At 39.8% G+C, this 14890-nt stretch overlaps 8 protein-coding genes across 8 annotated transcripts; all 8 read left to right on the top strand.

Annotated features, from left to right (window-relative positions):
• Nucleotides 1-755: 755 nt before the first annotated feature.
• Nucleotides 756-2021, top strand: TM35_000071470 (uncharacterized protein; the record flags this gene model as incomplete). The annotated part of the gene is made up of 1 exon (XM_029023593.1): nucleotides 756-2021. One exon carries the CDS (start codon nucleotides 756-758, stop codon nucleotides 2019-2021), a length of 1266 nt encoding a protein of 421 aa, XP_028884789.1.
• Nucleotides 2022-2304: 283 nt separating this feature from the next.
• On the top strand, nucleotides 2305-3078 carry TM35_000071460 (uncharacterized protein; the record flags this gene model as incomplete). Its single annotated transcript, XM_029023592.1, has 1 exon — nucleotides 2305-3078. One exon carries the CDS (start codon nucleotides 2305-2307, stop codon nucleotides 3076-3078), a length of 774 nt encoding a protein of 257 aa, XP_028884788.1.
• A 297-nt stretch (nucleotides 3079-3375) lies between these two features.
• On the top strand, nucleotides 3376-3945 carry TM35_000071450 (putative 60S ribosomal protein L9; the record flags this gene model as incomplete). Its single annotated transcript, XM_029023591.1, has 1 exon — nucleotides 3376-3945. The coding sequence occupies one exon, from the start codon at nucleotides 3376-3378 to the stop codon at nucleotides 3943-3945; it is 570 nt and encodes a 189-aa protein (XP_028884787.1).
• Nucleotides 3946-4286: 341 nt separating this feature from the next.
• Nucleotides 4287-6314, top strand: TM35_000071440 (uncharacterized protein; the record flags this gene model as incomplete). Its single annotated transcript, XM_029023590.1, has 1 exon — nucleotides 4287-6314. One exon carries the CDS (start codon nucleotides 4287-4289, stop codon nucleotides 6312-6314), a length of 2028 nt encoding a protein of 675 aa, XP_028884786.1.
• Nucleotides 6315-6715: 401 nt separating this feature from the next.
• On the top strand, nucleotides 6716-7687 carry TM35_000071430 (uncharacterized protein; the record flags this gene model as incomplete). Its single annotated transcript, XM_029023589.1, has 1 exon — nucleotides 6716-7687. The coding sequence occupies one exon, from the start codon at nucleotides 6716-6718 to the stop codon at nucleotides 7685-7687; it is 972 nt and encodes a 323-aa protein (XP_028884785.1).
• A 254-nt stretch (nucleotides 7688-7941) lies between these two features.
• TM35_000071420 (uncharacterized protein) lies at nucleotides 7942-8814 on the top strand (the record flags this gene model as incomplete). Its single annotated transcript, XM_029023588.1, has 1 exon — nucleotides 7942-8814. The coding sequence occupies one exon, from the start codon at nucleotides 7942-7944 to the stop codon at nucleotides 8812-8814; it is 873 nt and encodes a 290-aa protein (XP_028884784.1).
• Nucleotides 8815-9297: 483 nt separating this feature from the next.
• TM35_000071410 (putative calmodulin) lies at nucleotides 9298-11325 on the top strand (the record flags this gene model as incomplete). The annotated part of the gene is made up of 1 exon (XM_029023587.1): nucleotides 9298-11325. The coding sequence occupies one exon, from the start codon at nucleotides 9298-9300 to the stop codon at nucleotides 11323-11325; it is 2028 nt and encodes a 675-aa protein (XP_028884783.1).
• Nucleotides 11326-12819: 1494 nt separating this feature from the next.
• On the top strand, nucleotides 12820-14403 carry TM35_000071400 (putative PAS-domain containing phosphoglycerate kinase; the record flags this gene model as incomplete). Its single annotated transcript, XM_029023586.1, has 1 exon — nucleotides 12820-14403. The coding sequence occupies one exon, from the start codon at nucleotides 12820-12822 to the stop codon at nucleotides 14401-14403; it is 1584 nt and encodes a 527-aa protein (XP_028884782.1).
• Nucleotides 14404-14890: the final 487 nt, after the last annotated feature.

Raw genomic sequence — 14890 nt, 5'->3', positions numbered from 1 at the left:
CATCCTCCCTTCCCTCCTTCTTTCTATTTCCTTTCCCTCTTCACTCTCTCTTTAGAGGACATTTGAATCGGGATTACTCGTATTTCTTGGAGCCCGTAGAGGCAGACACACTCTGTATCTGTGTGTATAATTTTTTATTTTGTATGTATGTGTGTCTGCATGTTTGTTTGTTTGTTTGTTTGTTTGTGTGTTTTGTGTACCTGTACGTGTCTCTTTTTTTCTCTTTTTGTGTGTCACTCTGTAGATGTATGTGTATGTGCTGTACCAAAGGTTAGAAAATTTTGGTATATATATATATGATATATTCTTGAAGAAGCGAGGTTTTACTGGGTCTGCTAATACGCATGCATAGAGGAAAGACTAGAAAAAAAAAAACGGAGGAGAGAAAAGAAGTTACACACATATTTATGGTTCTTTTTTTTCAATTTACCGGTGTCCTACTTTACTTTTTTTTTGATAGTGGAGAAGGGTAGATGGCGTATCTGAAAAGAGAAGTGACTTCTCCTTTGAGGTGCAGAAAACGTTGGGACTAAATAAGAGATTTTGTTTTTTGTTTTGTTTTTAATTACCTGATATTACGGAGTTTAAATTATTATCTTTTTTTTCAAACTTTTTATTTTTATGGCCTCTGATATTGACACAGTACGTACGCAGTTTTAAAAGGTGTGTGTGTACCCTCCTAGATAGTCTTCATACTGCATAGTATATCGTAAAAAGAAAAAGTTTATTTTTATATTATTCCATCTGAATCCATAATGGATGCCATCAAGGGTCTGGCACGTCGTACAACGCAAAGCATTCGAGAGAAAGTTACCCATACAGAGACATCTCCTGAGGATGAAATGTTAGATGAAACTAGTAAGAAGGTTCGTCAATTTCAAAAGACCAGTGAAGTTCTTTGTGTTAAACTTATACGCGCTGCAAGTCTTATTGAAGAACTTGGTAAACTTGTGAAAGATATCGGGGAGGAATATCAAAAAGTACCAGATTTGCAACCGGACGCCATAAAGTTCGCAGATGACGTTTTGGAAGTTGGAAATAAACTCATTGCAACCGCGCAGGAACACCAGAAAGGTCTCAAAACTCAAGGATTTGATGTACTAAATTCTTTCATGAAGGAAGTAAAAAAATTGAAGGATGCAGAAGATACTCGACGCAAGAATCAACTCGAATATGATTTTTTTCGACGAAAAGTATTGGAGTTGCGTCGCGATCCACCTAAGGATACTTCACGTATTCCACGTAACGAACAAACATTGGAGAATTGGCGAGTGGAACTATGGAGAGCTACTGAAAACAATAAGGCGATTTGTTCTAATCTCTATGCTGAGGGGCAGCGTGGTATTGATCTCAGTGTTTTAACCCTTACACAGGTCCTCGGCAGTTACCTTGGCATTGCTGGAGGCGGTTTCAAACAACAGTTTGTCAATGCACGACTGCCTGTGTACCCAACTGGCCCTATTTTGCCCCCCGCACCACTACCGCCCAATCCTTTGCCGCCTTATCAACCGCCGCTGCAGCCAGGGGGTTATGGTAGTGCCACGTACGGGCAACCACCACAACCACAACAGGGATGGCAACAGTCCCAACCACCGTATGCGCAACCAACACCACCAGCACAACAACAAAGCCAGAATTGGCATCAGCAACAACAACAACAACAACAACAACAGGGATATCAACAAGGACATGTTGTGCAGCAACAAAAAGACTGGACACAGTCACAGCAGAGTTGGCAGCAGCCACCACCAACGTCTGTAGAACAACACGACTGGGGTCAGCCCCAACCGTCACAGTCACAACAACAATTGACACAACCGCAAGTTTCGATCAGTGGGGGGTGGCAAGTAGCAGAGCAGCCGGTCGAGTGGAAACCAACTCCACAGAGCTTATCGTCCTCTAATGTAACACAAACACATGAAAACAAATTGTGGACGCTGACACCTATTGTTGATGAACATTTTAAAGGCAATGGTAACGGTAACGTTGATGGTAACGGTAACTCTGCACATACATCATAGTCAGTTACTATATTATCATCACAAAAGTAGTATATATATTTATATATTTATTTTTTTTTTTCTTCTTTTTTCCTAGTTGTTCGTATCTTGTGTTATGCTATTTAAAAAAAATAGACATTGATTATAGGAATAACAGACACTATGTCGATCTGTTATTTTTATATGTTTTCTTGTGTTTGTTGGGATGGGGAATCATGAGAAGGAGTGAGTGAGAAAAAGTAAGAGATTGATTTTCTAGCTTTTTTTTTCTCTCTTTTTTCCCCTTTTGTTCGTTTTCTGAAAGATGCCCTCAAAGGTATCATCTGTGGATGCGTCCACTGTGCCGGTCGAAGGGGAGACGATGGCGAATAGTAGACTTCTACGGTACTCATTTGTACGCACCATATTAGAGGAAAACGAAAAAATGCTACATGAAATTGACGAGCTGCGCGATATGGTAGCAAGACAAAATGAACAGCTTATCGCTGATGAAAAGCGTATTCGCTTCCTTGAGGCACAACTTGCCACAGGGTCTGACTCTAATTCCGTTGAAGAACTCTACGCTGATTTTGTTGGAGTCGACAAAACAAGTATTTTGCGTTCTATACTTGGTGCTATTTTAACGTGTCAATTCGGTGACTGTTACGCAAGAGTGTGTGCCCGCTCCAGGCGGATTCCACAGGATGCTGAAATTAGTTTTACTATTGCTGAATCTACTAGTAATACTTCTTCTGCTGATGCTGATGTTGTTATTGTTGCTGCTAAGAAACAAGAAGAGAGAGATCGTATGTTTGAACTGGCCCTTCGTGAATCTAACAGGCGCCTAGATGAAGCGTGTCACTTACTGCAGTCTTACCAGGACACGCCAAGTTTTTCAGCCACACCGTACGATCAACTCATGATTGAGGTCATGATGCACGTAATTGGTTTGTCAAAGATGATGAATGCCATGGTAATGGAGAATTTCAATTCCCCCACAGCAATGACGCAGTGGTTAATTAATGTTCGCAAACCTCAAATTTCTGATATTGAAAGTGATATGACGCCTTTATTACCTTCAGATCCTCCACAGGATTAGGGCATGACAACTATTCATACATATGATTTTCTTCAGCAGGTTGATACTCTCTGGTGACATTTATGCGAAGTAAGCGTTTACTTGTGTCATGCTAAGAAAAAAAGTCTTTTTTTCTTTTTTTACAGTCTGTGTTTTCAAATTGTTTATCTACTTGTTTTTTCTCATTATTATTGTTATTATTATTGCTATATGTTTATGTATGTTATTTATTTATTTATTTTTATTTTTTTTCTTTCCTTCTCCCTCTCTCTACTTCCATATGTAAAAAAATAATAAAAAAAAAAGGCAAAGGGAACCATGAAGATTAAGACACAGGAGCGCATCACGTACCCGGAAGGCGTTGAGATCTCCGTGAAGGACCGTGTGGTGACTGTAAAGGGCAGCCGCGGAACACTCACAAAGGACCTCCGTCACCTCCAATTGGACTTCCGTGTGAACAAGAAGTTCCGCACCTTCACCGCCGTTCGCTGGTTCGGTAACAAGATCAACAACTCCACCATCAACACCGCACTCTCACTGGTGCGCAATATGGTGACGGGAGTGACTCGTGGATTCCGCTTCAAGGTCCGCTTCGCCTACGCGCACTTTCCCATCTCTGTCTCTGTGGAGGATCAGGCGGTGGAGATTCGCAACTTCTTGGGTGAGAAGCGTGTGCGCCGTCAGTTCATCTCCAATGATGTGAAGGTGTACCGCACAGATCCCTCTGTTGTGAAGGATGAACTCGTGCTGGAGGGCAACGACTTGGAGAAGGTCTCGCGTGAAGCCGCCGTGATGCATCAGCTCTGCCTGGTGAAGAAGAAGGATATCCGTAAGTTCTTGGATGGTATCTACGTGCAGACCAAGACCAACATTGTGGAGGAGGAGTAAGAAGAAGAAAAGGTCCCTTTTTATTTTGCCACGTTTTACTTTTCTTTGTTTTATTTTCTCTTATTTCAATATTTTTGTTCTTTTTTGTTTGTTTGCTTCTCTGTACGGAGGCAAAATTGTATTTTTGCTTACTCCCTGGTTTATTGCGCTGATGTGGAAAGGTGATTGTTTTTTTTTTTTTTCTTTGATACTTTTTTCTCTCCCCTCTTTTTTTTTTTTCTTCTTTTTAGATATATACTTGAGGTAAATATTCTACTACTTCTTTGTTTTTGACATTGCTGCTTTGGAGGAGACAGCAAACAAACTCTCTCTTTTGCAAAGTGAGTCAAGCATTATGACTTATGAATAAGGACAACAACAAAAAAGCAGAGCAGGGGAGGGCAGCTCTGACGCTGCAAAGTACTCTCCATGACAACATGGGGGTATCGCAAAATACATCATTTATAAGGGTTGCACAGAGTATGTGGACCTCATATCGATTAAGTGTTATCAGTACTGGGGAAATTTACAACAAAGAGTTTCAATTGCTCCCGATTCATATTCAAACTGTTCATTACTCAAACATTATTTTCAAACAGCCAGAGAGTCTGCAAGCCGAGATAGTAGTCATTACCGATGTTTGTCTTTTTATTGTTAATGAGAAGAAAATGAAAAGAATACGGTTAATGATACCTTTGGTTTTGATAGTCTACGTGAAGGAAATGATTGAAACATGCAAAAATGGTACAACCCAACACTCACAAGTAATTATTGCAAATAGATCTAAAAATAGTGGCAAAAATCTAGAATGTTATTTTTTTATGAATTGCTTTAATGCAGAGACGTTTATCGGAATTTTAAAGAGAGTTTATGAGATATCAACTATTCATTTATTACCGGTGGTGCGTAATCCCAGTGATACTACTGAGAGGGATTACCCACTTAGCATGTATCATCAACGTTTACGATCTGAAAAAGAGGTGCGATGCCGCACACTACTGACAGTTCTTAAATATAAAACAATGTCATTTATTTCAACATTATCTAACGTTTCTCTTATGATGCCAGAAAATAACTGTCAGTGGGATTTCATTGCTCTTATGTTGTTCTCTGTCTGCAGGCGTGTGGGTGTGCTGCGAGAATTACTTAAGTCATGTTTAAAATATGAGATAATACGCGCAAAGTCCCCACTCCGCAACCACAACGCTACTAGTATCTGTTTTCAGCAAACAGGTGGATTTCTTCGCAGTAATTCACTTGCAAATAAAGTAATTTCAATATATACTTATTCTTCTGCAAGTCAATACGCTGTAATAGTTTTGGGAAATACAGTGAAGATACTTTTAGACGCCATTAAATGTGATCTGTTTAAACCTGAAGATACGGCCAGTTGGTCATTGTACGTGTTTGCAAAAGTTTTGCAAAAACCTCATGACCCTTTTCCTAATGAAGCACGTACGTTGACAAATTTAATTCTGGAAATAGAGACAGAGGATGGTGGAAATGAAAAATCTAAAGATTTTATTGGGGATATGTTTTTCTTACAATTTGTAGCTCGAGTACTAAAAGATCCTGGGCGTTTAGGGGTTTCTGTTGAAGGCTCCCTTGTAACACAACGGAAAAATCTAGATCGTATCATTCGCGTGACAGAGTGTTTATTTAATGGTACAAGAAAATCTTTTGGTGTGTCGCACTTCTTTAGTCCTTCTTTGTCTGGAGACAATGATGAAGATGCCATTAATTTAATGTTAAATAGTGAGGAGATTAAATCTTTTTTCTCAAGAAATGCGGCTGGTGCATCTAGTTGCATTGATGAGTTGATTACAGCAAGTAAAAAGTCTCCTTCCTCTGTCTACGCTGAGTTAAGTGATTGGGTTGAAGAAAAAGATAATACGGCAATGAACGTTGAGAGGGAACTTGAAGCACTAAATGACGCAATAGGTAAGTATGCTATTCACCTATTTGCCGATAGAGAGAGAGACTTGTGGGATATTCTTATGGAGTCAGAAGAACAGGAAGCTTCTCCCATGCCACTAAAGGTTTTGAACATCTCTGGAGAGCAGAGGATAACAGGTGATGCTAATCACACAGAGATAGAACAGTTGAGAGTAGATAACGCAAAGTTACATATTCAATTACAACAATTGCGTGAAAAAGCGGAGAGATCCGAAAAACGTGAGTTGGAAGCTATCAATGCCTTATTACAGTCTCAAAAGCGTCTGGATGAGCAAAATCATGAAATGCAATTATTACATTTACGTGCTACAAAGGGCTATTACATCATTCCTCCACTCCCACACCGTGAAGAGTCAGAAGATGAGTTATCACTGCATCTCCCTCCTGACCATAGCAACTTTTCAACGGTTTCCAAGACACATGCTCTCTGGTAAACTGTATACTTCGTTATAATGACATTGTACAGTGAAAAGAGGACGAAAAAAAAAAAAGATTCTGGAGAGCAAAGGATATGGTGCTTTTTTAAGTCAACGTTATCCATCCTGTTCGCAGAAGAAAAAAACTAACCAACAAACAAACTTATCGTTGTATTTTTTTTTTTTTTTTATTATTATTGGGAGGGGGTTCTATTTTATCTCATGTTATATATGCATATATATTTATTTATTTATTTGTGTCCATGTTTGTTTCCAGTTGGGTCTGTGGTGTTTTTTCACTTTTATTTCCTTCCTTTTTTTTTCCTTTTCTCTCTCTCTCTTTGACCATATCATTATTATTACAGCAGCGACTGCAACTGGGCGACCAGAAGAGTGTATGAGTAGAGAGAGATATCGATATGCAATCATCACGATGTAGCCGTATGTCCATGTGGGATAGCCCTGTCTTTGAGCACAATCCTCTTACACGATACTGGAAGCGCATGATGAACAGAAGCGGTGAGACACTTTCATCACAAAGTATACCACGTCATATTCACGGATATATCGAAGCAACAAACCCACGCACAGAGAGTCTTGTGCGGTGGTTTCCATACAAGAAGGAGATAACAGTTGATGGACGTTATGTTCCAACTTTTTCTGACGTTATTTATACTCACTATTTTCCGCGTGAACTTAGTGATGATGAACGTGTTAAGTATATATCTCTTAAGACTGGACGTTCAGAACTGGAGGTTGCTGAAGAATTATTTCTTATGCGTAAGATGAAACTCTTTGTTGCTCAACTATTGCGTAATAAATTACGAAGTAGACCTTTACGTATGCCACAAGGTGTTGAATACTCTGGTATTGAACGACGCTACACCTTAGGTATATCTAAGGTAGCCCAAGTAATGGGCATGAGTATGTATAGCACCAAGTCGTACGACCCTACTATTGTTTATTCCCCCTATTATGATATGGGTGATTGTGTTGATTGTATCTGCACTAAACAACTGCGAACATCTCTTCAGTACTTGCTTTGTGAAGTAGCATTACATCGTGGTATAGCTCGTAGTCGTCTGACAGACGTAGTAGGTAACCCAAAAGAACCCTTACAGCACCTTGAGCCGTGCTTGTATGAATTTATTAAATTACGCTTAGCTGTTTTAGCACTCATAGCGAAACAAGAACATTATGTTGTAGATCATCAATTTGATGGGGGTCATAGGTATGGAGGATGCCTGATACATCTTTTTCCATCACCACTAGATCCTGAGCTCATTGACCATGAAGTGGAACACATTGAATTGGATCTTGACTTGGCTCAGCGATGGTTAAAACATTACTATGATCATTACGTGACACCCAGAAAATCACCTTCTTTTTAGCGTCAAGTTTCTCTGTTATTATTATTATTATTATTATTATTATTATTATTATTATTATTATTATTATTTTTGTGACATTTACATGAAGAATTCTTTTGTATTGAAGATATTTCTCCTTGGGTTACAAGAATCAGTGCAGGATGTCTTCACATATCTATTGGATGTACGTACTTTAATCTTTTTTTCTTTTTTTCTTTTTTTTTTATTATTATATTTTTTTGCTGTATTTTATGTGAAAGATGGACTTGTGATAAATGCAAGGAGGGCGCTATAGGCGCACTTGTACGAGCACAACGTCTCACGACAATGGATGGTTCCGCAATTCTGATGAGGCTGCGGAAGCATCAACAAAGACAACATCACGAGATTTTCATCGACAACAGGTTTTGATTCGTGCACAACAAATGCTTGAGAAGAAACAATATGAAATACAGAAAAAACATGAAGAAAAGGAAAGGATGGCGAGTGAAACGATAACAGCTGTAAGGCAAACTAAACTTGAGGAAGTTCGTCTTCGTAATCGTATCAAGGAAAGTAAAGCACAACAAGCCAAAAACCTTCAGGCCATACAACACCAAATACGTGAAGAAAAATTGCAGGATGAACTTAGACGTCTTGATGAAGCTTCTCATCGACATCAGAAGAAATTATTGTTCAATCGATTTCATACGGCACATCTCCACGTTTCTTCCTCACAGCGAGCTAAAGTTAATCGAACATTACGGGAGTCAGAGATAGAGGCTAAACGGCGTCTTCAAGAGGAACGAGAACAGGCACGCGCAAAGGCTGCTGAAGAAGAGCGAATTGCACGGGAAATAGATATGCAGCAGCGTCGTCTTCTTTATGATGAACGTGCGTTGAGGTGTCTTGAGCATCAACAAGAGCAGGAACGTCGTATGCGTGAAAAGGCACTCGAGCGACAGCGGGCCTACGATGAACGGCTTAGGCGTCTTGAATTGCAGAAGGATAATGTAAAGGGTGGGAGAATACAACAGCGTATGAGAGGAGGACAATTCTACTCAAATGCACGACGTAGACAACAAAGTGTCGCGCAATCGGATGACCGTATTGGTGAAGAGGTGAGTTGTCGCTTCTTCCGCGCCATGACAACACCAGGATATATTTGATGATGGTGATTCTTGGCTGTATGATGATGATGATGATTTTTATTATTATTGTTATTATTATTATTATTATTATTATTATTATTATTATTATTATTTCTTAACGTCTTACCGTTACTCTTTCCCGTTTGTGTTCTTTTTTTTTTTTCTACTACTATTTATTTTTCTGTTTCTATGCATCTGTATTTCTGTGTATTTGAGACTATGTTTGAATGTGTACTTTGACGAGGTGCTGGTGTAAGACGGTCCTCACATGGACGACTGTTTCCCCCCTCATATATATATATATATATTACTTAAATATACATATATGGATGTATGCTATTTGCATGTGAATGTGTTTTTCCTTTTTTTTTTTGATGGTATTGCACATTCTATTTTTTTTTCTCTTATCCCATTGACCTCACTGACATCTCCTTTTCTTCTCTTTTTTCTTTCTGTGCTTTTCCAGGTGTATTTTGCTACATACAGACGGGTGTTGCCGAGATGTCTCTTGCGGATGGTAGTGGGGGCCTCTCCTCGGCGGTCGGCTCGCTGGCACCGGAGGAGGTGGACATGCTGCGCGATGCCTTCATTTACATGGACCGCGACAACGACGGCCACGTGGGCCGCGACGAACTTCTCGCGACGGTCCGCCGCTGCGTGGGCGACGCCCGCTTTGAGCCGCTGCGGGAATATCTCATCCCCCTCTTCGCCGTCGCCGACCGGGACCGTGATGGTCGTCTCAGTCTCGCCGAGTTTCTTCTCTCCTTCGCGAACGGACCAGGTGTAGTGCCGGCGGAGGTCATCAATAGCTGCGTCTCTTCCATTCGGGTGCGACTCACAGACGAGGAAATCGCAACGCTGCAAGACACATTCCGTCGCATAGACACAAAAGCGGATGGATACATTGATAAGGAGGAGCTCGTCGCCGCGCTCAAGGAGAACCTTAAATATAGGTTTCCAGATCTTCGAGAGAATAACTACAATGATATTGTGGCAGTTATCATGGCCAGCGCAGATACCGATCGTGATGGACGCTTGTGTCTATCAGAGTTTATCCGATCTTTTCAAGAAGATCAAGGTGTGCTGCCAGCGGCATTTGTAGATGCACATGCAAGACAAATGGTTCAGCAAATGACACCTGCCGAGATTGAAGTTCTTAAACAAGCCTTTGCCGTTCTGGATAAAAATAAGGATGGTTTCGTTGAGTTTTCTGATATCTATGAATCACTTTGGGAGACACTTTCTGAGAACGTATTAGACAAAAGCCAGGTTCATGAACTTTGTGATCTTATTATGGTTACCGCAGATCGAAGTAAGAGTGGTATTTTAACCCTTGCCGATTTTGTTCGCGGTTTTGTTCAAAATATTACCTTAACACAATTACCTGTTGCTTCTGCTCAAGAAAAATTACGAACTGCTTGCAATAAATTACAAGAAATGCTTGAAAGTGGTGAGTTAGAACAGCTTTCGGTTGTCCAAGATGATGAAGACGGTGGTTCTGGATGTGTAAGCCCTAATCATCTTATAGCTGTCCTTAATGATGTATTTCGTGATGTGTTTCCTTCATTAGATGAAGAACTACTTTCTGCTGTAATGGGCGCCATTGTAGTTGCATCAGACAACGACAATGACAAAAAAATCTCAATGGATGATTTTATCCATTGTTTTGCTGAAGGTCCACGAGTTTTGTCAGTTGATTCTTCTTCTCTTTATCAGTCGACGAGTGTTACAGATGGTGAGTTGCTAATTGTCTCACAAATCCTTCAGGATCTAGGAAAAGAGGCAGATAGTGAGGGATATGTACATGAACCAGAGTTATTGGAGGCCGTACGTGCCGCATTTGGCGCAGACCCATCACAAGCGGACCGCGTGCTTCAGTATGTACGTGATAACATTGTAAAACGAAACTCCTGCAGTTCTCTGGTGGTGGAAACGTCTGTTGAATGCAGCCGACCGGATATGGAGTATAGTGCTATGTCCAATGTACTGAAGACAGATGAGCTTCAGGAAGCAAACACGAAACAACAAACAAAGGTGGGTGATGATGAAGAAGAAGGCGAACCACAAGAACAAAAAGAGGAGGAAAGTAAAAAAGATCAACAAAAAATTAATCCTTCTCCTCACTCACCAGGGGAACTTTATCAAACACAACCGGCAAATTACGGCTCGGCCCTTCTCAAAACTGTTACACCTCCAAAGTCTTTGAAAGTACATGAATTCGGTACAAACGCTACAGTGTCGGATGTGCTATTGAAGCAGCATACCCGTCGTTACCTTGAATCTGTATATGATACCGCTGATAGAGCGGTATTTGATGATGAACTGCGTGTGGAATTCAAAAAGTATGCTAATGATAACCAAGATTTTATTGATCGTGAAAAATTCATTAAGGAATATCTTGCTATGGAACACTATGGACTGCCTCTTACAGAGACGGAGGTGAATCGAATTATTTCTCGATATTCTAAGAGTGAGAAAATTTCGTATAATGAATTTTGCGTCATTATGCTACAACGCGCTCGCATGTAAAGTCAAGAGTTAATGTTACAATAGGGTTACATGATGTGCCCGAGACTATTGTTTGGGGACATATGTTTTCTTTGTGTGTGTGTGTGTGTCTCTCTCTTTCTTTTCTCTTCCTTTTCTCTCTTACATACAGACACACACACACAAAAGGAGATGATGAAGAGAGAGAATGTGTGTGAGGGAGAGAGATAGAGAAAGAGAATTTTTTTTTTTCTACTTATCTTTTTTTATATGGGTAATGTGAGACTTTATGTATCCCTTTTTTATGCTTCTCTTGGTAGTAAAGATTATGTTGTTGTTGTTGCTGCTATTACTGGTAAGTTCTTTTTTTTTTAGGAGCAGGGATACTGAGAGAAATGCTAAGGGATTTTGTCAAACGCTGCCCTGTAAAGAAAAACAAAAAGTAATAAAGAAAATTAGGACTCTTCTTTGAAAGTATCTTTTGTTTCTTTATTACTTTTATTTGGATGTATCTTTTTTTCCCCCTTTTGGATCTTTTCTTTTTCATGAACTTTGAATGAGATATTATCCTTCTCGTAATATAGATGTGTTGTTATAACTCTTACGTAGATCACCTTGTTTTACATCATTTCTAATATACTTATTACTACTCCTTTCTTTTTTTTTTTCTTCTCCTTGTATAGTATCATTAATAGAGTAATATGTGCACAAGATCAAATGTTGTGGTTTTATTCTCGCACGTAATCTAGAAAGGTTGAGCGGCGTGCAGTCTACATTTTTCTTCTCTTTCATGGCTTTATTCCGGCAGAGACTGAGCTGTTTAGGTCTCCAATAAAGAGCCGGGTGTTCCGCTGCGTAATTTGTTTTGCAATCATTTTTATTTTTTTATTTTCTTCCTTTGGGTTTCGAACAAATTTAAATAGACTCCGGCATCATTAAGCCAAAATGTCTATCTTCTGTGTTGTGGTGCGAATGTGAGTAGTTGAGAAGAAAAAAAAAAGGGGAGAGTCATATGATTAACGAATTCCATGAAGAGTTGTTTTCTGCCTTTTTTTCTTGGGTTTGATCTCCTCTGCTTGCTGTAACTGAGATCGGTGGCAAGCAGATTTGATGAGTTGTTTTTGTGTGTGTCTGTGTGTGCGTGCAGATTTGTAATATGAAGGGTGGAGAATAGGTGCAAATCTTGCACTGAGAGTTTTTTTTTTTTTTGTTTTGTTTTCCCAGCAACAATGTATGACAAGAGGAACGTTATCGTGTTTCCTTTTTAATAGAAAGTGCTTCTCTTTGTATTGTTAATTATTATTATTATTATTATTATTATTATTATTATTATTATTATTATTATTATTATTATTATTATTTTCTTTTTGTTTTTTTAGCCCCTTTTTGGCTTTGTTATTTATTTATTTTTGTCAAGGTACCAAACGCTAAAGTAGTAGTACTATCTGGGAACTAAAGGGTCTTGTTATTGCTGTTGTGGTATACTTGGTTCCATATACACTTGTTTTTTTGATTGTACTTCACAGTGATTGTACAATGCTAAATCAGTCAAGGATTGATATGATATTTAAGTCGCTTCGCGACATCGTTGTTGTTGGTGACAATGATATGGTTATAATGGATATGAATCCCCCAGCATGTGTGTTTTTCGGCTGGGATGTTGCGGAGGTACAGGGAAAGAGCATCACGTTCCTTATACCAAATCACCCTCTCGATGTTCAGGACAACACGGTAACGCTTATGGCACGTCTGAAGAATTCTGTGAGTGTACCGGTTGTCATTCAGTCTACGCGAGATCCGCACGCCACTATGGTGGGATGGACAATTCTGCCCATTATTCTCCCTCGTGTTTTTGATTTTGGCGTTCACATGAATCTGCGCGCTGCACTGACACCAAAGCTATCGGTGGATGACTTGAATTTCAATAACCGTCGCGTGTTTGTTCGTGTAGATTTTAATGTACCGTTTGATAAATCTACTCAAGAAATACGTGATGACAGTCGTATTAGAGCAGCAGTTCCAACCATCACTAAAATTGTGCGGGATGGTGGTCGTGTCATTGTTGGTTCACATCTTGGACGCCCAAAGAAGCCGAGTGCTCGACACTCTCTTAAGCGTATTTTGCCTCGTTTTGAGGAAATACTGGGACAGAAAGTGATCTTCTCTCCTACACTGGATGCAGCCCCTGGTATGGTGGAGAAGATGAAAAATGGAGAAGTATTATTATTGGAGAATCTCCGTTTCTTCCCGGGTGAGGATGGTGTACATACCGCCTCACGACACCGTATGGCAATGCAACTAGCCGCTTTCAGCGATATTTATGTCTGTGATGCTTTCGGTACAGTGCATCGAATGACTGCAAGCATGACTGGACTTCCGCGAGTATTGGGTGCTGGAGTAACGGGATATCTCATTGAACGGGAAATCAAAGCTATCAGTATGGTGATGCGTAATCCAACAAATCCTTTACTCTGTATCGTAGGCGGAGCGAAGGTATCGGATAAGATCAGTGTACTCGCCAGTATCATGAGATTTGCCCAGACCATTATTATTGGTGGTGCTATGGCGTACACTTTTCTTGAAGCAAAAGGTCATTCCTGTGGTAATTCTAAAGTTGAGCGTACTGCAAGAGAGAAGGGACGTGAATTGGATCTTCACGCTGTTGCAAGGGAGTTAATGGAACTTGCAGCTGCAAGAAAAGTTCAATTAATCCTTCCTGTCGATCACAATTGCGCAAAATCATTTAAGAATGAAGAACCATTTACTACCACTGGAGCTGATATACCAGATGGATACATTGCTTTAGATTTTGGACCAAAAACAAATGCTCTATGTGCAAAAGCTGTGGCTGAAGCGAGAACACTTATTTGGAATGGACCTGTTGGTGTTTTTGAATTCTCCAATTTTGCAACAGGAACAACGACGATAGCTGAGGCAATTTGTAAAAACAAAAATCTTGTTTCAATTGTTGGCGGCGGTGAGACTGCAGCAGCCACAAAGCGATATAAGGACTGTATTACTCACACAAGTACAGGCGGTGGGGCCTTCTTGGAACTTCTTGAAGGCAAAGCTTTGCCAGGTCTCGTTTGTCTCACAGCGCAGGCCGCACCAAAGTTGTGAGAAAAAAAAAAATCACTTTTCTTTGGAAACGCCATTAAAAGCAAGCAACATTGGGGAAGGTGGATCAGTATGAAAACGACAACAATAACAGAAAGAAAAAAAAAAAAAGATCTATGAATAGCGGTATATTGAAATGATAGAGTGGATGTTTCTTTCCTTCTACGTATTTCCCACCGCAAACATAAAACGAAAACATAAAACGAAAAGAACAATAAAAGTTACCCAATCAAATGAGGAATATATAAGAAAGAGTTACAAGTGCAGCAATAAATGCAGAGAAAGGAGGAAAAGAAAAAAAAAAAAAAAACGTTGAAAGAAGGGTTTAGAGGGAAGGAGGGAATGAAGAGAAAATATCAAAAAAGAGGCCTATGGGGTGTGTGGGGGTGTGGGGTGCTGTGAAATTTTTTTATCTTCCATTAGTGACAGTTGCTTTATTTTTCGGAAAGAGAGGATGGTGTAGGCGTTTCAGATGATAGACATCTCGTTC

The sequence above is a fragment of the Trypanosoma theileri genome (genome assembly GCF_002087225.1).
Source record: "Trypanosoma theileri isolate Edinburgh chromosome Unknown TM35_Tth_7_V1, whole genome shotgun sequence".
Lineage (NCBI taxonomy): Eukaryota > Euglenozoa > Kinetoplastea > Trypanosomatida > Trypanosomatidae > Trypanosoma > Trypanosoma theileri.
The sequence above is the reverse complement of the archived record's forward strand: the minus strand, read 5'-3'. Positions and strand labels throughout refer to the sequence as shown.